The sequence below is a fragment of the Poecilia reticulata genome, linkage group LG4 (assembly GCF_000633615.1).
Source record: "Poecilia reticulata strain Guanapo linkage group LG4, Guppy_female_1.0+MT, whole genome shotgun sequence".
Lineage (NCBI taxonomy): Eukaryota > Metazoa > Chordata > Actinopteri > Cyprinodontiformes > Poeciliidae > Poecilia > Poecilia reticulata.
Genome location: NC_024334.1, coordinates 6,134,855 through 6,157,527, shown reverse-complemented (window position 1 = coordinate 6,157,527; position 22,673 = coordinate 6,134,855). Strand labels below are relative to the sequence as shown.

General features: G+C 39.6%; 2 protein-coding genes and 1 long non-coding RNA gene across 4 annotated transcripts in view; 1 reads left to right on the top strand and 2 right to left on the bottom strand.

Annotated features, from left to right (window-relative positions):
• psmd1 (proteasome 26S subunit, non-ATPase 1) overlaps window positions 1-3,871 on the bottom strand; it is a 34,891-nt gene extending 31,020 nt beyond the window's left edge. For both annotated transcript variants that reach the window (XM_008406841.2, XM_008406842.2), the window contains exons 1-7: window positions 3,708-3,871; window positions 3,130-3,173; window positions 2,880-2,953; window positions 2,552-2,721; window positions 2,163-2,371; window positions 1,737-1,880; window positions 92-318 (exon numbers count right to left, since the gene is read on the bottom strand). In XM_008406841.2, coding sequence (XP_008405063.1) covers window positions 92-318; window positions 1,737-1,880; window positions 2,163-2,371; window positions 2,552-2,721; window positions 2,880-2,953; window positions 3,130-3,173; window positions 3,708-3,723 — 884 coding nt within the window. In that variant the 5' untranslated portion in view covers window positions 3,724-3,871. The remainder of the gene's footprint in view (window positions 1-91; window positions 319-1,736; window positions 1,881-2,162; window positions 2,372-2,551; window positions 2,722-2,879; window positions 2,954-3,129; window positions 3,174-3,707) is intronic.
• Window positions 3,872-4,761: 890 nt separating this feature from the next.
• LOC103463478 (uncharacterized protein C2orf72) lies at window positions 4,762-9,478 on the bottom strand. The gene is made up of 3 exons (XM_008406844.2): window positions 8,333-9,478; window positions 6,756-6,872; window positions 4,762-5,588 (listed from the first exon to the last, which is right to left on the bottom strand). Exons 1-3 carry the CDS (start codon window positions 9,057-9,059, stop codon window positions 5,500-5,502), a joined length of 933 nt encoding a protein of 310 aa, XP_008405066.1. The 5' UTR covers window positions 9,060-9,478; the 3' UTR covers window positions 4,762-5,499.
• LOC103463477 (uncharacterized) lies at window positions 8,637-15,586 on the top strand. The gene is made up of 4 exons (XR_533521.2): window positions 8,637-8,720; window positions 8,825-8,975; window positions 12,584-12,704; window positions 14,392-15,586. It is a non-coding gene; the product is annotated as an uncharacterized LOC103463477 (long non-coding RNA).
• Window positions 15,587-22,673: the final 7,087 nt, after the last annotated feature.

Here is a 22,673-nt window from a genome sequence, read left to right as displayed (position 1 = left end):
AGAAATATTTTAATTAATTTTAGTTTGTTTACAATTTATTGGTCAAGCTGGCCAGAAAATGTGAACCTAAATAGTTTTCAGCTCTTTCTACCTTTCCTTGTCTGCTGTGGGGACAGTGCCTGTGTTTGTGGAGCCAGGCACTGCGGGGATGGGCGTTCCTACGGTGTGCAGGTTCTGAATGACGGAGGACAGGAACTGCTGGCTGGCGCTTTCGTAGAGGTCGAAGCAGATCTGGTAGGCCATTAGCAGGTTGTCTTCTTTCACTAGCTTCTCCAGGATGTCGCTGACAGCCTGAGGGTCATCCAGGAAAATCAGGCACTAGTGGGGAAAAAAGAACGCAAAACGTTAAACGTTGGCACAGTTCAGATGTTATTTATGGAACTAAATGGAACAAAGAGTAGTCTTTGGTTGGGAGGCAATAAGGGATCTGGGTTTTATTTGTTGTTGTTTAAAAACAGTAAAATTGTGATTGTATCACAATGTAAAAATAGATTTCTAAAACAACTATATATCAGGATATTTAGGCCAAAGATTATTTTTGGACAATTTTTTTCCAGTTTTCTACAATCTTGCCAAATACATCTGCTATTCTGAAATTATGTCTGAATGTTTAATTTACGCAGACAAGAAGAAAACAACTGAAAATGTCTTTAATGAAACTTAAGAGGAGGGAGAAAATAATAATGATGCATCTGTGCAAGAGCATAAAACAGCTATACACAGAGAGCATTTATATAGAGGTATAACAAAAAACTTGTGCAGCAAAAAAAAAAAAAAAGAAAAAAAAAAAGCCTTGACCACTTGAGGAATGTACTCTGCTCGCCCCCTGGAGGTGTGTTGTGGTATCTAGAACCAACACCTGCAAATAAATTGTGATGTTGAGTCCCCCTGTTTCAGAACTGTTCAATAAATTCCCCAGGGAGATTTGGAGGACAAATTAGTTCCTCAAACTCTTTGCTGTCAACAAAACATGTACATGGATGACAAGACCCAAGGCTTGACAGAAGAACATTACACAAAGCATCACACTGGTTCTATAGCCTGGGCTTCTTCCCCGTCATCTACCAGGTGTTGTACTTCGCTCCTGGTAAGGGGTGCAAAAACACCCCACCATGTATATTAAGCTAAGAAAAGCACTGTTCACCAAACTAAAACAACTCTATGCATTCCTGATGGATTTTATGGTTTTAAAATACATCAGATTCACAACCTATTATCAACAGAGTGATAACAACCCTCCATCAAACCCCAATTCCAAATTTTGGCAAATTTTTTAGCTAACTTTGGCTTTTACATGAGTTCTTTCACACTGCAAGGAGTAATGCTGCTGTAGGTAAAGATGCCTACAGTTCTAACCTACCAACTATACAAGCATTTCAGCTATATTTGGCTTTTTAGCTCATTTTAGCTTAGACACTGTCGTGACCTTACAGTTTAGCGTTGTAAACAGTGTTCTGCATGAATTTCTAAACCTTTTCAGGTGGGATTTTTGCATTGACTGAAAGTTTTCACTGCTATTCTACAGTTTTTTTCTGTTTGCATTTTGCAGGCTTTTGCTTTATTCAGCTGCGCCTGTCTATTTTTTTTTTTTTACATTTCTGCAGTTTACTTTAAATTGTTCTGCAATTTTTAGAAAAAAAAATATTCAGCTTGGAGCATTCATTCAGCATTTTTGTAACACTACAATTTTTTGTAGTTGTTGAGTTCAAGTTTACAGACACTTTTACTGCAGTTACCTGACAAACATTGATGAAATCTGGTTTCTCCAGATTCATGTACAGCTTGACCAACACCCGCAGAACCTCGTTACGGAACTTTTTGTTCTGCATCAGGGACATGCAAACCTTCAGGCTGTAAGCAAGGAGGCCGCTCACATCATTCTGAAAAGGACATCCAAAATAATCAATAAATACTACAAATCTAGACAACAAAACAATTATAATGTAATTTCATGAGAGAGAGACACAGACAGATGGAGAAAAAAAAACACACTTTCACAAGTTACATTTGATTAAATACATCAATGTTTGCAAAACAAATCTGACCAATACTTGTTTTGATCTGAAAATGCAATATATTTCACAAGATGCAGAGATATTAGGAAAGGTTTAAATTTGCAGTAAATACTACCAATGTATTCGTGAATGACAAAAGATACTGACCGATTCAAGGATGGTCTTCTCAAAAATGTCAAGACGCCTGGTCTCCAAGGCAATGCCAATAGCCTGTTTGTATTTGTGATCATCTAAGCAACGCAGGAACATCTTGTTGACGATGCCCTCAAGGCGAGGGTCGATTTTCTTCTTCTCCTCATCCTCCGACAGCTCTGCATTTTCCACCCGCAACTTGGTGTAGTGATCAATGCACTTGGCTGAACAGAATAAAGGGGATACATGCGTTAACTCTGCCTGAATAGGAGTAATATGACACAAATATGATTTTCACTTCCACCAGAAAAACGACTGTGTAAACGTTAGCATGTAAAGGTCATCATCTCACTATGTACTAAGTTTTACAGTAATAACAGAAGTATTCTTGTCTCATCACTCACCGATAATGGTCTCCACATATTCGGAGTCATCTGTAACACTGAAAAGATCCCCAGCTCCAAGAGCATAGTTCAGGGATTCTTCAAAGGCCCCAAGATGATAGAAAACCTTCGAGGCCACCAGGGCAGCAAATTCTCGGCTCCGAAAAGATTCATCCTCATACAAGACCTCACTGGACAAATAAGAAAACTAGTTTTATTTGACCGAAAAGGAACACACTGGAAATTCACATTTGTTTTTCTGTAAATGTTTACTCTAATTGTACACTTAGAGTAAGCATTTCTTGCTGTCCCGTTTTCATCATATTTGAATTTATTAGTTTATACTTACATTTTATCTACAGATCCTGAAATCTCAGCCCAGAAGTCATTCACAACAGAGTCTAGTTTATGCAGAGCAAACTCCTGCAAATTAGACAAAAACATTGTTTACAACTTGATTCATATATTTTAAAGCTTTAACCAAAAAAAAAAAAATTCTCATTTACTTTTTTATAAAAAGGACTGATACTAAAACATGAACTGCAAAATGTTCATAAATGTTTTACCATCCCAGGTAAAACTCTGCAAATAATATTTACCTTTAGCTTTGGCTCCTCTTCATCAAGGAGGGAAATAATCCCAGCTTTGTAAAAGACAAACAGAAAGACACTTTAACATCCTGAATTTCTCCGAATGGAAAAAACAACAACAACTCTCCACCTCCCTTGGCCCTAAACTACATTTGAGCACTTTGTCTCCTAGTATGAAATACAGGAGACACACTCCATAAGCAGTAAAATACAGAGAGGCAGTAGATTATAGCTGAAATATTTGGTCCCACAACCCCACACATAACTTTGGCAAATAAAGAACAAATATTTCCAATTCCACAGGATTTGTTGTTCATTGTGATAGAAATAAACACAGCTAAGGAGTTTCTGAAAGAATAATTCATTTCCATGTTGTGGAGAGAACAGATCATTTCAGACAGTTGAAATATTTGTTTCCCCAAAAACAAATGTTTTACTCAGTTAAACCTATTTGAACCGTATGAAGCCCTCCATACGGATTGTATTATCCGCTGTCACCGGTTGCTAGCACCGTGTGACTCAGCTAATTCAATGGCAGCTAGCTAAAGTTAAAACTACAAAATTAAAAACCTTCTTCTGAGACTCACCGGCAGATGTTATCATGACTGCTACTCGAATAAGTCCCCGGATCCACTAATTAGATTTAAAAGGTGGACGTATTCACAGGTCCTTGGAGAGAAAATATAAGATTTGTTAAATGTGTAAACGCTCTGAGCCAGCTACACTTCTTTTTGTCCAATAATAACGTAAGCCCCCGTTGGAAAGGACCTTTGTTAGCTGGCCTCCCTTCTGCCTGACCATAAATACACACGGCAATATTACTTTATTCGTCATATGCTCAAATATGTACAATAATTATCAATAAATAAAAATTTCATGAGAAAAAATAAGTTATTTTGTGTTTATTTTTTATTCAACAGAATTTGAGTGTAATTGGTTTATAGAAAGGCATTTTTAAAGACGACCTCTTTCGTTTGACAAGACTCCTCCTCTCCTACGTGCTACATAAATTATGTTAATTTGCAAAAGGAGGAACTTTTAACGACAGAACAGAACATATAAACTACTTGCCATGTATGGTGGATTCCACCCCAGATTCAACACCCAAAGAAAATATATACTAAGAGAAGGAGGCAGAGGACTATGGAGCCTCCATCCAAGATGAAACATGCAAGGTCCAAAAATACATCAGAAAGATGCCCCCAATTAAGAGACAAAGTGCTCTGTGGATGTCACATGACAATGAAAGTAGAAGAGACTGAGCTGGTTGAACCATCATGGAAGAAAAAACAGTCTACAGAATCCACCACAGACATATAGCTAAAGCAGCTGAAGTGACCACATTCTAATAATAGCTAGAGGGCAGGTCTGAAGAACAGTGCAGAAGCACTGATCAGTCAGTGCAGGAGGCCTTTTATTGGTCTTATATTTTGACTTCAAATGTCAAGTTTTTATTGTCTGCAAGTGGAAAATTGTCTTGCGCCAAGATATCTATCTATGTTTAATTATTCAACATAATGTGTTTTGCTTAGTGACAAATTCCTAAAATAAACGGGCTTTTCAAATTATATATTTGTAATGGACTTAATAGTTCAACACAACAACCACATTTCACAAAACATAAAATAAAATCCATACCAATCCATGTTAGTGTGTTTATTCATACAGACAATTAAACTGACATTCTAAATAAATACTTAAACTTTAAACAGCTGCATTTTGTTCCTGTGATGAACAATATTTAAAACAGTACTTTGTCTAAGGCACAAAGTTCTACTAGAATAAAAGCAAAAACATAAACAAAATCACATTGCTTCACAGCATTACAGAAAATGAGCTCTTTTAAAGGTCTGGGTCATTTATTTTCTGTGCAACAGATGGAGCTCTTCTGGGTCAGTGTCACCTCAGACAGTGCAACAAATTAAGCTAAAAAATGGAATAATATAGAGCTGTACATTATTTCAGTGTTTAAATTAAAGTATAAAGTAATAAACAAAAGACATCAAGAAAAAACCTCACTTTGGTTAAAGGCTGTTAAAGGAAGAGCTGACTTCACTGTACCAACAACCAGCTATTCTGTTGCTGCTTTCAACATGTGCTTATTTATGTATCGCACCTCAGCTGATCTCATCAAATACCCTGTTAATGTGGTGTTACAGTAAAACTATACAGATACAGTAAATCATCTTGAGGTTATTTATTAAGAACAAGGTGTCAGGCAGCATCTTTCAGGGTAGAAATCTGGTTGGCTGAGTGGTGAAAGTTTCAGCACCATGTAATAACCAGGCTGTTACACAACATAATGTTTGTTTTTTGCTAAACTTCCACAGTGAGGATGTCTGAGGATGATAGGTCTACAGCTGGACACGTGTCCTAACATCAGTGGTCCACTGCAGCTTTCACATGAGGTTCAGCAGAGAAGACGCCCGTTTTCAGAGGGAGTCCTTCCTCTGGGCTTCCATCTTCGCCTGAAACCAAACAGGATTTGTTTTTAATTAAGCCACCATTTATGCCTTTAAAAGTTTAGTCGTGAGAGTTTAGATGTAACTACACAGATGTATTTGTTTGAACTAATTCAGCTTCTCTACGTGCTAGAAAAACCAGAATGAAAGCAAAAAACTATAAAAAAAATAGACCAACACAAAGCAGTGAATAATTGTAAAGGGAAGGAAAATAATAATTTCTATTTTACAAATAAGGATTACAAAATGTAGAATGCATTGTTATACTTTACTCTGACAGCCCTAAAAAATGTTATAGAGAAATTTAAGGCAAGTTTAGGTTGCGAAACAATACTCCAAATTTTAAACATGTTCCAAAGATTTGTACAGTGTCTGAATAAAAGCGTGGTACGACTGCAAACCTGTAAAGATGTGATCAGCCCTCTAAGCCGTGCCAACTCTGAAGGAGAGGCAAAAACCCACAGCTCACGGATGAGCACTTCACAAATGTGAAGGAGTGGCAAAAACAAGCCCGCTGTTTAAAAAAAAACAAGGAGAGGTTCTATTTATAGATTGCCTTAAGTCATGCAAAACGTCTTCTATGTGAGGGAGAGAACAATCACACACATTCACAGGTAATGCTCGGCCACACCATGCTCTACATAGTGTTGGCAGCGTCATGCTGTGAACATGTTTTCCCCTGCAGGCTCAGGGAAGTAGGTTGTTGGAAACATGGATGGAGCTCCACATACAGCCTGAGCTGTAGCATGTTAGTGTTTGACAACAGCCCAGTAAAAGTCCAGGCCTGGCAGTAAATGAGATTATGTTCCAAGAATTGAAAATTAATTTTCATAGAAACTCTCTGTCCAATCTGGCTGACCTTGATGCTCCAGTACAAACAACAATGGGCAACAATTTCAGTCTCGGTTGCTGGAGACATGTCCATAAAGACTTGCAGCTGTAACCGCAAGGTGATTCCACAGAGAGCGGATTCAGAGAGTACAAATGCAGGTCACATTATGGTTTTATTCTTACACCATGCCATTTTTTCACTTCACGGTTATGTTCTCTTTTGTGTTGGTCTACGGCAAAAGTTGACGACCACAAGTAATCAAGACAACCCTACATAGTGTAAGCTAACATTTAGCTTACACTATAGTGTAAAACAACATTTAATAAGAATAATGCTGCCACCTTTTGGTCTGCAGTTAGAAGATTTGTTGTTGTTCTGCCTTGTGACTCCTCCCGTCTGAGGCCTGAAACAACACTGGACTGGCCACAAAGGCTGGCTCCCTCTTTCCCCGGCAATATCTGAAAGGCAATAATAAGAATTTAATGATCTGGCATCACATCTAAGAGCCTGATTGTTTTATGAATCCTGCCTTTGTTCTATGGACTTTGCAACTATGCCTGGGAGGGGGAAAGAATGTGTGCAAAAACGCATGGTCTTGTGAATGTCACATATTGACCCACATGTCACGGTGCATGCTGGTCCTGCTTTAGGACGATGTGGGGCCCCTCAGCTATGAACAAGTCTTGGTCACTAGCCACAAACGTTTATTTAACAAATTGCAGCAGCCTGATAAAGACTCTTGAGTAAACGAACTCAGAGATTTTTTGGCCAGCTGTTGTGTGCTTGGCTTTGGACAGTCAGTCCAAACTGGACCATGATCCTTTCTAACGTCGTATAAATGAATTTCCAGTGAATTAGAATAAATAAACCAATATGGGCTTATAGGTTTTCTTTGAAAGTCTCCAAAAACACTCAAAATAAAAAAAATAAGAGAGAGAGAGAGAGAGAGAGAGAGAGAGAGAGAGAGAGAGAGAGAGAGAGAGAGAGAGAGAGAGAGAGAGAGAGAGAAACTGCTTTTTAGACTCCACAAAACCTCATGGTCCAGGTAAAGTCCTGCCCAAAAGAGCCCTGCAGGAATGTGTCACTGTAATCCTAATCCTTAGTCAGTTTTTAAGTCATGAATCAAACAATAACCAAAACTTTTGTAGCTGTAACCAGCTACTAAGATTTAAACTAAATAAATAAATAAATGTTGTAGCTCAGTGACTTTCCCTGTTTTTCATTATCAAAAAACACAGATGTATGTCTCTTTGAATAAATGCTTTCCAAGCACAGTATTTTACAGTTTGACAACATCTAGACCCACCTGGCCGTGAGGTGTTTTAATTAATTGGATTTTGATATATAAAAGCAACATGCAACTATTTGAAAACAATTATGTCCTTCTAATTAAGCCTTTTATAGGAGGACTTTGTACAACAAATACTAAATTTACCTAAAAGCAACAGATGCTTTAGGATGTCTTTTTCATGCCTGTGTTAGTTTGGTCAGTATTTGTTACTATTTAGCCCAGAAGAATGTGTTAAAAACTAGATTTTGTAACCCAAATCTCCTGTCCAAATTTAGCCAATACAGAGACATTCCAGGCAGGTTTGCCTAGCTCATACAGTATCAACACCAAACACATTTCAGCTGCATTTTAACATAAAAAAAGGTATTTTCACTCTTCAGCAAGCAAGCAAGGCCCACAATTTCCTAAGCCCAGCCCAGCAAATTAAGAGAGGTGGTACCACTGCTAAAATTGGATTCAAGAGTTTGTAAAGCTAATTCCAGATGTGTCACTTTTTTATGCTGCACTCAGAGGTTGTTCTTGCATGAATTGTGCCCTAGGCAAAACCTCCCGTCTGTATTCCACAATATTAAATTAAGAAAATTGAGTAATAAATCAAACTAATCTTCAATGAATTGATGTCTACACCTGCTGTTTGGGATGCAGCGTAAACAGCTTTGCACGTGTTTTTCTTGACGCTCAGGATTCTGTCTTCCGTCTTCGGGATAAAACAGCCGACCCAAATCGTGTCTGGTGAGTGTTTGCGGAACACGGAGCGCATCAAAAGCTCCAGGACTTGCGCACAGCGCTGCGTCTCTGCGCTCTCCTGCTTGGTGTGTATCAATCCAATCAGAGCGGGCCGGGTGACCGGGCCACGCTTCGCGCGCGCCTTTACGTCCTTCAGGATCTCCAGCAGACACAGCTCGTTTGAAGTTCTCCCGATGAAGGTCTGTCTGAAGATGAAGACGATGACCGGGGAGTCTATAGCCCGCTTGGAGCTGTAAATATTAAACCTCCTGGTTGCGGTTCTCTGAGGGTTGCTCCCCGGTCGCTTCTCTTTCTCCCCGTCCTTCTCCAAGTCCTTGCTCTTCTCTGTTAAAGGTATCTCGTTGCTTTTTCCGGTCTCTGCCTTGCCTTCAGTGTCGCCCCGACGATCGCGTGGCGCACAGCATGGGAGCTGTCCTTCGCTGACCGCAGGGCTGCTGTTGTGAAACATGTCACGTATGAACTCCTGAAATATCCCGACGTCATCTCCGTCCACCTCCTTACTTCCACAGACATCACTGACTAGGTAAATCCTCTCCTTTCCTCCGATCTGAGCCACAGCCTTCTGAAACTCCATCTCCTCCTCAGGCACAGACTCCAAACCGGACATTTTACCCGCGTTCACGACAGCGCGGATTTGCTTTTTATTACAATTCTGAACTAAAATAAGGCATTGAATCCGTGGAAACCTGCTCCACTGGCCGCCGGCAGGAACTTCCTCCACGACCACAGCGAACACCAATGAGGAGGGATAGGGCGAAGGTTCGCCGCACGCTTCTATTGGCTAATATCATCAATGGGCGGCGCTAATAGTAAACGGTCTTCTTTGACAGTGATTAGGTTAATCTTTAATGACCGGCCAAATGCAATTATTGAAGTTACATTTGCATTTAATGCTTCCACTGTAATTCTCATGCTTTAATCACAAGCATATTAACTCTATTACACATTTTACATCATAGTAGTAGCACATTTTGAATGTATATTTCTGTAAATGTTTGTCTTATAACTCACAAACACCCCAAATTCAGGTTCTCAGAACATTTGAATATTATATAAAAGCAAAACAATTTATTTAAACTTTTTTTAACGTTTTAATGAAAAGGTTTTCCGTGTATTATACAGGAAACAACTTCAGTGTAGGCTCTTTTTACACAAGTTCCTGTGTTAATGCGGCTCTAATGCCACTCCTGATCTCTTATAAATCTCCTTGTAAATCCCCCCCAACTTCTTGAACTTTACTCATTACTAGCACTTTTTTTTTCTTCCACCTAACTTTTTATTATATAGGTACATATCACTCTACATAAACTGAAACACTGAATTAAATTCTAATTCACAGATGTGCCTCTAAATTTCCACTTTACCTTCAGTTTTCAGTTCGGAGCAGGTCAGGTGAGTAAAAGTTAAAATTTCCAAGAAAAATCAACTGAAATTTCAATAAGTCAAAATCTGAGGTTTCCCACAAACTCCGACCTCAAAATATCAAAAGATGGCTACATTTCTTTAAAAAAAACAACTTATTGAAAACTACATGTCAGTGTATTGTCTTTATTAGTTCGTAGGAAGTAGCTCAGTCACTTAGCAAAACCAACTGGTTTTTCAACTTTGAACTGACACATGTTCTAAGTCATTATTACTAAATGTAATCTGTGACTACTAAGGTAAAGGAGACATTACAAATGCAGCCATAAGCACTTCCTGGTTCACTACATTAACGGGAAAGATTCCAGTTATGTTTACATGGATTTCTGTGAAATTCTTTAATCTTGTGGGACAACTGGTGGTGGATGATGAAATCTCCCGCCGCCCACTTTCTTTAGTTTCCCAACTCTCATGGTGAAGAGTCTGGACTTCTGTCCTGTGTTGTAGATATCAGAGGTCTCAAAGGAAACAAGAGACACACAAACATGACAGTCATCATAACGCACAGACTTTAACCTGCTTTTGTTAAAACATCCTGAGAAATGTTTCACTTTCCTGCGAGATCAAAAAGCTGCTCGACCTGAAAGCCTGCTGAGTTCTCCTGACTCTAATCCTTTAATCCACTCACGCCAGGTCTGTAATTAAATGGACATGTCACTCTAAAATACGGCTGATTTCTTCATGTGGAAAACCAGATTTAAGTTAGTGCAGCTTCAGATTTCACGTGTGCGTCTGTTTCGTAATTGTTTACTAATGAACAAATGATAAACTGTACAGTTTGACTTGAACTAATACAAAGGTGCTGGTCTTTGGCCTTTGGACCTTTCACAAACATTGACTGGGTGGGTGCTGCAAGGGTTGTCTCACAGTTCTATCTGCAAAATCTTAACATGCTCACTTTATTACACCGAACAGGAGAGAGCAACACCAGTGCTGTGAAGAAAGTATTTTCCCTTAGATATTTCATCTGTTTTTACATTTTGGTCACACTAAAATGTTTCAGTATCGCCAAGTAAATTTTAATACCAGACAAATATACACAGAGTAAATATTTAAATGTTAATTTCAGCTATTAAGTGGTAAAACTATCAAAGCAACTTAATCAAATGTGCAAAAGAAATTGCTTACAAAAGCCAGCAACTGGTTCTGCCACTCCTGCCAGTAAAAAGGACCTTCAATTGTTATATGACCGGCAATGAGTCATTTAATTTGCTGTTGAGGAATTTCCCGCCCACTTCTTTTAGCATAAATATTTAAATTTAATCCAGAATGAGCGACCTATTTAATTATCTGAATTGAATTTCAGCCTGGACATTAATTAGGCTACCCAAAAACCTTCATTTTGTTTTTTTCCGAGCCTTTTGAAGGTGGACTTTAGATTACTGCTCTGTGCTACACAGCAAAAGAGTGCTTGAGCTTAAAGTCTTTATCTGATGATTGGATATTCTCCATTATTTACTGTTAGAGCAAGATTCGTGGTTCTATCAATTATAACAAATTGTTCCGGTCTTGAAGCAGCAAAGCAGCCCCAGATTATCGCATTATCAACATTATGTCTGATGATATGATGACATCAGAATTTAGTTGACAATCTGAAACATCTAATTGTGACAAAAAAAAGTATAAACAGAAGAAATGTGATTGTGGCAAATACCTTTTCACATTACTATTATGATAACTTTTTGTTGAAAGCGTAAAAAAAAAATCTGCAGAAACTTAGAGATAATCTTTAGACATACTGACCTCTTTGAGAAGAAGAAGCATCTGGGAGTCTAGACTCTCACTTAGTCCAATTAAAGACACATGGAGGCTTAGGCGAACTGTAAGGAAGAACATTTAATGACTCAACAGAGAAAATGACTAACATCTTCAATCTTCCACTATATCTGTTATTTTAGTCACAATAATTAAAAAAGAGAACAAATGTTGAAATTAAATGTTATCTTTTGACTGTCATAGCTGATTAAATATTCGTCTTACTGAATCAACCTCTGTATTTATTTAATTTTGTCAAATAAACATTTAGTCCGTTATTATTTGGGACCATTGGGATGTCACTTAAATACTGTTGAAATTGGGCAAAAACCTCATATGTTTTTTTTGTTTGTTTGTTTTCTTTTGAAAATTTACAATGTTGATTACCATTCACATCTATTTTAGGTCTTATTGAAGCACATAAAGTGAAAAGTATCAAAAAGAGCACTTTGACCAAACAGTATAAATTTACATAGGGAGTTTCATTTTGGCAATGCTAACCAACAGGACAAGTTGTGCAGCCTCCAAACGGACATTTATGAAATAGGGGTATGGAAAGGTGCTCTGGTGAGACGGGATCAAAATGAAATGCATCGGAATAAATGGAGAGCGCAAGGTTTGGAGAAAAACCCTGAAGTCGCCATCTGTCTCGGCTTAAAGGGCATTCCTGAACTCTTGTGTTTTGCTGCTCTCTTGTGGTTAGAGTTTTCCACACCAACCCGATGGGACAGAATCCTTGGTTTATCCAGCTGATCGCTCAGCCTATTGGAAAATATTCAGATGATCAAATGTCAAAAAGTGTGTAACATTACTCAAATATGCATGTAATTTTCCCTACTCAAATATGCATGTAATTTTCCCTTCTTTTGTTAATTAATGTTGGTGCACCCAGATTGAAGCTTGATCTAGGACACTATTTTTATAATCACCTGTGATTTTTCTGTCTGATAATAGATCTCTGAGAGCAGAGAGATGAGAAGCTGTCAGAGTTCTCACAGAGTCTCCAGCGCCAGCAGACCTTCTCGTTCTCTGATCATTATTCTCCATTATGTTGTCCTGTGGAACCTGAAGTGGGGTGAGCATTGCTGCGAAGCGCATAAAAGAGAGGAAGGTTATCTACTTTTGATTAACTTTTCAGGAAAAAATTCAGGATTCAGGAAATTCAGGAAAAAAAAGATGCAAGCATCGTAGTGAGTGGGTGATATAATTCACCAGAACTTGCTTGGGTTACTTTTGTTTAATGAAACTGTGAAAACGAAATCTTATTCGAAGCTTTACCAATCAAAAGCTCTTACTTTCACGTCGTCTGGAAACTGAGTCTTGTTTTGCAGATTTAATTGATACAGGCAGTTTGAACTCAAATTAGTCTGAATCACTTCCTATGTTTTTGTTAATATTTAGTTCATTTAAAAGTAAGGATTACATACTGACAAACATAGCTCCAAAAATCAGCAAAAACAACCAGTGTTTCAAATCCCCGAAGCAAAATGTGCTCTTTGTCATTGTGAGGAAAGCTAATGCAACTCCGGGAAGAAACATTGTGTTAGTGCCCTACTTTTAGAAAAATCACTCACGGGCAATACGGGGTGTAACATTTCAAACTGGTTTTGACTGTTTTGAAAAAGGTTCAAAATTCTGGTTTGATTCAAAACAAGGCTGAAAAGCGCAAGCAGTTTTCCTCAGAAGTCTCTCAATTATTAAATATTGTCCTCCCTTGTGTTACATAAATGGAAAATCTACTAATTGCCTACATGCAAATTGATGTGCAGCACAAAACTGACACTGCACATCACCATTAGGACACCATGTGAACAAGGCTTCAGCAGGGACAGGAAGCAGAAACTTGAGTCGGAGTAAAGGCTCGCCCTCTGGCAGCACAGCAAATCTAAACAAACAGCCTGAGCTTCAACTGTAGTGAATTACGCATCAGCTCACTTCTCAGTTATGGTCTGTTTTGTGTTTTCCAATAAAAGGCTAAAAAGTTTTCTGTTAACAAAATGGGGAAAACTGATATGTTTATTTTTCTCAAGACAGCCATGGACTCTTTTTGAGCTCAGTGGTCATTAAAACAGAAAGAAGGGAAACAAACATCTTCCTCCATTCTTTTGAATTATTAATAGTAAATTATATGCTCTGCTTGATCTTCTAACCCCCACTGATGTTTTATGGTAGGCATTTTTTCTTTATTAAAAAAAAAACCAAAAAACAAAAAAACAAAAACCTTTAAGCAGTTAATGTAATTATTTTACAAATTTAGTAAGACACTAAAGATTAGAAAATTAATTTATATTGGTTTAATGTTTTGTTGTGTTTTTTTCTGCATATAAAATAAATGAACAAGTTTAAACTACATGCTTGTTATCTTAAAAAAAGCAAACGTTGCAGGAATCAGGAGCGGTACTAGAACTCAGATGGCAGGATTAAAGTCCCAATCAAGATCAATATTAAGCATCAGACGATTGAACACCGATCGGCCACTAGATGGAGCCATTTCTCTACTTAGAGCATTTTATGTCTGCCAGGCAAAGTCCCTGACAGATTACAAACATGTACTACAGATTATTGCATTAATCTCAAACATTTCAGCCTTCAGCAGTGCTCAGTAAATGAAAAAGTTTAACAAACAAAATTGTTGACCCTTTCAGCCCTTTAAAACAAAACAGGCACGTCTTGAAGAGGAAATATTGAATATGAGCGAATCAGACTCCAAATGAGTATTTCAAGCCAGCTCATCTTTTTTTTATGTGGTGTCATTACTACAGACTGAGTCATGAGTGTCAGAGAACATCCTGAGTGTGAGGACACCATAGCACCATCTGTGAAGGCTTTGGGACATGCGTTAGCTGGCCAAGCTGTTGATTTGTACTCTGATCACCAGACGGGATTCAAACCGCACAGACGTCACTGAATTCCCCTCAAGAAATCTTCCTCAGTTTAAAGGTCTACCTCAAGTGTTGGCGAATTGTCTCCAGGTTGACGGAGGGAACTTCCCATGTGGACATAGCTCGCTCTAATGAAAGTACTGAGAGGTTTAAATCTTTTACAGGTGCTCATAGGTGTGTGTTGGGGCTGTGCTGCACATCAGCGATGCTGCACACACACAGGATTCAGCTGAAGTAAGAAATGACTTGACAGTTTGGAGCTGATGAGAGGAGCATGTGGAGTTCAGCTCACGACACCTCAAGCTGCACTGAAATAAAAATAACATGAACTGCTATGATATGCCTACAGTTTGATAAAAAAAATAAAAATAAAAAACAGTTTCATCATATTTACTAAGTAATAATTAAATAAAACTACTTAAGACATTGATCATTGTGTTATATAATGTCAACACCAGCTTCATTTAGTAGTAGCTTTTAGAAACGTATAATGCAGAGTGTTAATCATTTTTGTGGATTTGCAATTTATATAATACTACAAGCTGGTTTAGTGCTTGTCGTGTTTGCTGTCAGCTGCTTAACAGGCCTGCTTTTTGCAGATTGTCAACTACAGTTTTAAACTAATGTTACTGTAATGTGATACAAATAAAGTGCAAATAAATTAAAGGTTTAAAGTTTTCTATACAAAAGTTCCATCAGGTGGTTTGGAAAGGAAATAATAGTGCATGAAGTGAATAAATAGAGGAACCCGTTCTAAAGATTGGGTGCCACAGAGCGAAACGTTTGGTGTTTGGGACCAACGGCACAGCAGAGTTCCAGCAGATCAGAGATCCTGAAGAGTTTGACCATATTAGGCCCTAAAAGGTTTTCAAATCAAATTTAAAATTGTTTATCTGAGTCCGTAGCAATGTGTGATTTTCTGTTTGGAGAAACAGGAGTGACGTAAAAGTGTCAAGTGATGCTGTCTGGTTTTTTTATTTTGTCGATTCATTTTTTAGGTCTTCAGCTCTGCCACCTCCGCTTGTCCTTTTCTCAATATCTCCTAATAATATTATTTTCATTTCCACCATCAATATTTTTTTTATTCTTCAAGCTATCTTGAGTTTTTCCACATTTTGGTCAAGTTACAATCACAAGTCTCAATGGATTTCATTGGGAGTTTACGTGATAAACCAACTTAGTGCATGGTTGTTAAAAAACACAATTTACAAATAAAAAATTTGCATTTAACCCCCTTTTACTCTCAGGCTCTTAAATAAAGAGTGTAAGACTTTTGAAAACGGGAGTCTTCTTTCAGCCAGCTGAGAAGCAATACACAAAGAAAAAAACTCTGTTTGCTCGGTCATTTCTCTGGCATTTGATTAAAACCTCATTAAAACTGTCACAAAATGAGAAGCCATGAAATACAAAACGTCTTCCTCCCTAAATTAATCACATTGGTAAACTAAAGAGTTGATAAATTATTACGACACACAGGCTTCTTCCCCAACTGATGTTCCAGTTTTAATACAAGAATATCTTTGGTCAAAGTAAAGAAGCATGTCTTTAAGTGTCTGTGGGTTTCACAGCGCAAAGTCTTTAAACAGAGCTTGTTTTGTTTGGACCCAGCCTCAGAGGTCATTGTGTTAAAAGTTGTAGGAGCACAGAGCTGCAGTTCACTGGAGCAATGTTCATCAGAAAAGAAAGGACCAGTGTCCTCCAGGCGTCCCTCTCTTCCAGCAAACCTCCTGGGGTTGGACGTTTACAAAGCACAACAAACAGTCCACTGGAAGCAACTTTTCCAGGCCAGCGGACCCGGACACGGAGAGCCGGAGGGCTGAGGACGAAGGGAGGCACAGATGGTTACACCTTGAATATGCAAGCTTAAACCCACAGTGCATAAAAGGTCAGGGACAGGGAGAACGCCGGAGTAAAGTGGAGGAGGATGACTGCACAAACTGGAGCAGCCAAAAAAGATCTCTGTGGAATAAAGAGCAACTAAAACTTGAAAGAAGTCTGAAGAGTTCATTAAGGAGAGGAAAATGTTTGAGATGCACCAGTCAATGGGTCAGAGTGCAGAATTACCACGTTCTTGTAATTAGCTCTGTGTAAATGTAATACATCACTAAAGTGACAATAAATATATTAATTAATTCATTAACTCATGATCAGGTAACACATCAAAAATCAGCTTTGTTTTCTCTTGAAAATGTAAAAACTCCTACAATTAAATAACTGCCTCAATATTGTACTGTGATGTGATGCACTTTTTGACTTTGATAAAAATCAAATAAAAGTTAAAGACAAATGTTTTGATGGCCCTGTGAGGATAAACTTGTCATTTTTTCATATTCTGTTAAAATTGTCTGCCTCTATCAGTGCAACTCAATTTTTCTCTTTTATTCTTCACAGAAAACCAGATATCAGGAAAAGCCAGAGCTTCTCTGGAGAATATGTAGAGTTGGCAGATAGCCATGAGTAACTTAATAGAATGAAAACACGTGAATTACCAACATCTTTTAATATTGTCGGACAAAAACCTAAAATCATTGGGCATGTTGACCAACCAGCTTTTCCTCCAAATTTACAAATATATTGCCATTAAAAACATCCTTGAAAGTCACAAACTGCAGATCGTCCATTGGCAGACATTTTTTTAAAGATACATAAGAGATTATTAGTGATTGGCTGGCTGCTGCAATGCATTATTTTGAGCATTTTGATTGTTCTAGGCGATGCATAAAGCGTGCATCATCAATAATTCTGATTAAAATTAACTTTGCAGAATGAACCTTTAACTCTCTTCGTTTTTGTGCCCCACTTGTGCTTTTTTTTAATTTCTAAAAAAGATGCCATTTCTTAAACTGGAACCACTAGTCAGCATGATTGAAAATATTCTCACAATTTCTGTCATCTAGGGGGATGGCAGTCATATCACATCACATTGGTAGTGTTTTCAATAAATGCATATTAAATAGGAGTCAGATTATAAAATTTATATTAACAGGAATATTACAGATTTAAAAACTGAAAAAAAAAGATGTTGGTAGGGTTTTAGACAAGCTGAAAGCAATAAAACAAGGGAAACAAAGTCTTTATTTCACAATTAATACAAAATTACTCTCAGCGTATAAACAAATGACCTCACGTCAGACTTAATCTGTAAACTCCTATTTGTGAGACCAAGGTTTAGAGGTGAAAAATCATGACAGATGAGCTGACATTGAGCCGTCACGAACCATTTCCATGAAAACACAATGACAATGCCGTGTTGTCGAGGTAATGGCCTTGTCTGAAAATGCCGCCGTCCTAATATTTTTAAAAGTCTAACATCAGAGGACCTTCAGCTGTCTGGTGACGTTTTATAATGCAAATTTTGGAGATGAAAAGGCCAGGTTTTGAATTGCTGGCCTTGGCCACATTAATTGAATTATCCCCTATGAACTCCAGGCATGCAGTCACGTAAAAGCAAGCAACAGAAACACACAGAAAAGGCACCAAATCATTGCCCACCTTCTCATCTGCAGGAAGTAACTTTGTGTTCTTGCAGTGGGCACACCGATTTCGACAAAGCAAAAGTAACACACTCAGAGGCAGGTCTTTATCGTCTTGGCTTCAGTTCCACCCGCAAGCCACAGAAAGTGAGAGGAAGCAGGGAAAACGTCTAGCAATGTTCCTAATTCACCAATTACTACCTCTAATTGCTGCCTCCTGAGGAGAGGTTAAAGAGACGAGCCAGTGGCTCCCTGGGTGCGGCTGACTGGCTTTCTGCCAAAACGTCATCCATCCTGAGGCCTAATCGAGTTATCATATCAACAAATCTCCCACCAGGGGCCCCACAGCTGACATTCCCAAAGAGACACCCGGAGGGAAGCTACAAATTTCTAGCAGTGGGACACTGGAGGAGACGTCAGTGAAAACTACCTGCGGCTCCAGATCGGACGCCCCTACGAGGGACACTAACTGGACACTCAGTGAACAAGTGGATGGAGGACGCATAAAATTTAGTGAAGAGGTGGGGGGTGGATGCACTGTGGCATGCCGCAGAGTTTAGAGGTGAAAGAAGCCCCATGTGGTGGTGTCGGAGGACAAGGGTCAGATTTTAAGAGCCAGTCCGGCCTTGCCTGGGGAGAGGGTTAATCTACTGTTGGTGTGGGGTCAGAGATGCCCCTCTGCTCTCATACATCTTCACTGACAGCATCAAACTGTCAGAAAAGCTGCGGATTCGCTCCGTTCATGGGAGAGAAAGTTTCCACCCTCACTGACTCAGGCCGGTGTTGTAGCAACTGTCTAAGAACCGATGAGGGGTTCCATCAATCTGTGTATATTTTGTTCTTTGTCTCATTTTGGAATTACAGCAGGGATCTAACTTGTCATAAAAGTTCAATTTAATTACCCGCTGACATAGAGGAGGGGATTTTGTTTAATTTTCAACAATAGTAATTGCTGTTTATGTTGAGAATGTGTGTACAGTTTAGCAGAAAACCATCATGTGAAATAAAGAGGTTGGATTAACTTGGTTTGTGTTTAATGGTGCCTGCTTATGAAATCTCAGGCAGTATAAAACCACTTTTATTCATATGAATCATTAATTGTATTTTATTCCACATTCATTAAAGTTTCCCACAAAGGGTGCATCAAGATTCACACACCCCTTGAACTTTTGCCTTTTTACATTTTGTCCCATCCCAGTCAAAAACTATATTGTATTTGGATTATATGTAATAAAGCAGCACAAAGAAGTACACAGTTGTGACATGAAATGGTTTTATTCTGGCAAATAAAAATCTGAAAAGTGTGCCATGCATTTCCACGGAGTCGAGGCGTCTTAGAGCCACCTTTCACTACAACTCTGACAAATTTTTCTTTTGGGATATGTCTCTATTGGCTGTGAACATGTAGACACTGATTTCTAGATATTGTTCGTGGCAAAATAGTTCAACCTAAGTCAGATTTAATGGTGAGTTTCTCAGTGTTGCTACGCGTTTTCTAATTTGTATTGAGGTCTGGACTTTGGCTGGGCCATTTTAACATGTTAAAATGCTTTGACCGAAACAATTGATTCTTAAAGTTTACTGGCATCTCAGCGAAGGTCTGAAGGAATCAAGATCCTGGACAACTGCATCAAGGATGACGGCCTCTGCATGTAAAGCTACCACTCAACCCCTACGCCACACAAAAACCTGGTTTTAATCTTTTTTAACAAACACTGAACTCATTGTTTGGAACTACATGTTGGGTTGACGTGTACTTTTTAATAAATAATCAAGAAATCAGCTGAAATGGAAATGCATGTTTAAATCATTGTTCTGCTGGAACATGAACACTTTTTGCTGTTTTTTTCTCTCCATCCATCTTCTCAGTTTTCTGACCCTGGTCAATGAAAAGGATCCCTATAGCATGTTGTTGCCACCACAATGTTTCACAGCGGGACTGGTGTGTTCATGTGGGTGTGCAGTGTCACTTTTCATCAGCACATATATCATTAGGTGCATCAGTAGGTGGCTCAACAGGGTATTCTTTTATACTTACTTCACAGTTATGTGTTGGTCTGTCAGGTAAAGTCTCAATAAAACAAACACAAGTCTGTTGCTGCGACTTGATAAAATGTGGGGCGTAGGTATTTGGCAAAACCGGACATCTATGTGCTGATGGAGCGTACAGGCCTGAACATTCCCTGAATCCACAAGGATTTTAAAACAAAGCAATGGGGGTGAAGCCTGGCTCAGCGGACTCTCCGCACACGCACAGCCACCCGCACACACATACGCCACCTTTATGATCTTCACCCGCATTCGCAACGCTGATCGTGGAGATGTAATCAGATGGGTTTTTGTTTTGAGTGCACGATAAGATTCCTATCACACTTGAGTGCTGAGATGAGGCCCTGTGAAGTGCAAAGAGCGGGCCTCTAATCGACCTGACCTGCTTCGCTTGTTACTCTCTCTCTCATGTGCTCATTAATCGAATTAGCTATTCATCGACAAGTGGAGAGTGCACTGAATTAGTCTCTTCGCTCTGCTACCTCTCAGCCTTAAGAGTCTCCGCAGTAGCATGATGACTGGTTTCCATTGTTTGAGCCTCCGTCTCTTCAGTGGAAGGGGGGGGATTGACCAGGGCAGGTATGGAGCAGCCACAGGGGGGCTAACCTTTGACCCTGTTTGGGAGAGGAACTTGGGTCTATCCAGCCACACAATACTTTCAGCATATAGCCCTCTGTGGCTGCCTGCTGCTACCCACAATTAAGTCCTTTGCTGGGGTCTCACTGGGCAGAAAGGCCCCCTGGAGCGCTGACTGCTATCCGGAGGTCTTTCACCACTTTCCCCCTGATCCAGCTCCGGCTGCCATCTATGAGGAGAGGAAAAAACTCAATAACGGAGAAGACACAAGGGAAACAATGGTCTTTAGAGGGGCATCTTAACCCGCAGCAAACAGTGTCAACATCTGTGAGGAAGCCCATGGATAGATGGACTCTGTGTCCGCCATGGCCGAGAAAAAGGTCTTTCCTTATGGGCAGTCAAAGTGAAAAGGCTACAGTGTTGTTTTGTTGTGCATGAGAGGGATTTGGTACCCTGTCTCCTTTCAGCTGGAGTTGAACCACGCCGTGGTGCCGGAGAAGCAATTTGGTCTCGGTGGAGAGCCGGGGCAGAAGACGACGCAAAAGCCTGGAGAGCAAGGGCCTTTCTTCCCATGGCCCGCTCCTTCTGAGGGGTGAAAAAGATTATTGTCGAACACATTGAGCAATGAAATGCATCAAAGTCGGTGGGGAGCGTGGCCCGGATTGGGAAAGTGAAGGGTTGATGTTACGAGGAGGGGAAGAACACGGACACATGTAGCGTGTTTGCATGTGTGTGTGTGGAGGCCACACACCAGCAGAGACGCGTGGGAGTGGATTGGATTCTCATGTGCTGTCTGGGAAAGACACTGTCCCTCTCTCTGCTCCTCTATCTGCTTCCTTCTGAAGCGTGCAGTCTGCTCTCATGTGAACACACAGCTAGGATAAAGAGTCTCTTCATCACCCTTTGCAGCCTCTCTCTTCCATCCCGAACTGAAAAGGATTCTTTCACCCAGGCCCCGCGGTCTAATTCCCACTCATCCCAATTTATCAGTTACTGCCAATTGGAGCTAACTGGGAGCTTGTGGGAATCCAGGTGCTTATCATTAATGCTGCGCTTTTGTGGTTTGTGAGGATACGCTGCAGGAACTGTGTGTCATGTTCCTGCATGCCGACAATGGGGGGCTTCGTCAGACCGTGCTTCCCATGGAGACTCAGCATCCAGACACACACACACGCCCACACATGCAGATGCACAGAGGCATGCCTGCGGTGACTGTTGTGAAGCCGAAACATTCAGTAGCACATTATCCGAAATATCTTTGGAGTGTGTAACTTACACATCCTCTGCATGTGGATCCATCTGTCTCCTGGTTCGCTCACCTGTGCTTCTGCTCAACTTCTGCTAATATTATTATATCAGTATATGCTTTTAACTTTCCCGGGGTGAGCATTCAGTTTCACATTGAAACGTGAAAAGGGCCCAGCGTTTGAAACCCATCAAAGAAAACGGGCCTAATGACGAACAAAGACAGGCTGTGGCTAGCTGTCTCATCTGAGATCCAAATCTCCCTGAAAAGCCACATCCTGAAAAGTCACGGCGGCAACAAATGCATAACCCGGGTTAGATTTCCTGCAGGAAGTTTTAGAAGTGACACAACTAGACACATTCATGCAGAGATCAAAGCTCAAGTTGTATGAATGTCGGAGGAATTTTCTTGTACATTCAGCATCTTGGCGGTGGGGCGAAACGTCGCCCCACCGCCAAGCTAAAGCTAAAGCTCCTGCACAATCAAACAGCAGACATGCTGCTTTATGCCTGATTTTTTTATCTGTCACTGAAGAGACTTTAATGTCATCTTTATTGTGATGTTGATCAACAGTTTTCTGTATTTTCTGAACTGAATAGAAATTAAAAATACTGTTTATGTCCAAAGAAAGTTTGTGTAAGGTCTTATGAAATTTGGGACTATTAAACAGAATATGTTACAGAACTAATTGAAAGTAAAGAAATTATACAGCGCCTTAAAACAGTACTCATACCTGTATGCATTTGCTTTCATTCTCCTTGAGTCAATGCTTTGTCGAGTCACATTTTGCAGTGATTGCAGCTGAAGTCCTTTGGGGT

Bases quoted from the DNA above. Each gene is read 5' to 3' on its own strand.
- LOC103463478 (XM_008406844.2), bottom strand. From the start codon at position 9,059: ATGTCCGGTTTGGAGTCTGTGCCTGAGGAGGAGATGGAGTTTCAGAAG. The intron at 6,873-8,332 runs GTGTAGACATCA...ATTGCCTTTCAG, and splicing joins CGCTGCATCCCAAACAGCAG to ATATTGCCGGGGAAAGAGGG. The intron at 5,589-6,755 runs GTGGCAGCATTA...GTTTGGTTTCAG, and splicing joins TTCTAACTGCAGACCAAAAG to GCGAAGATGGAAGCCCAGAG.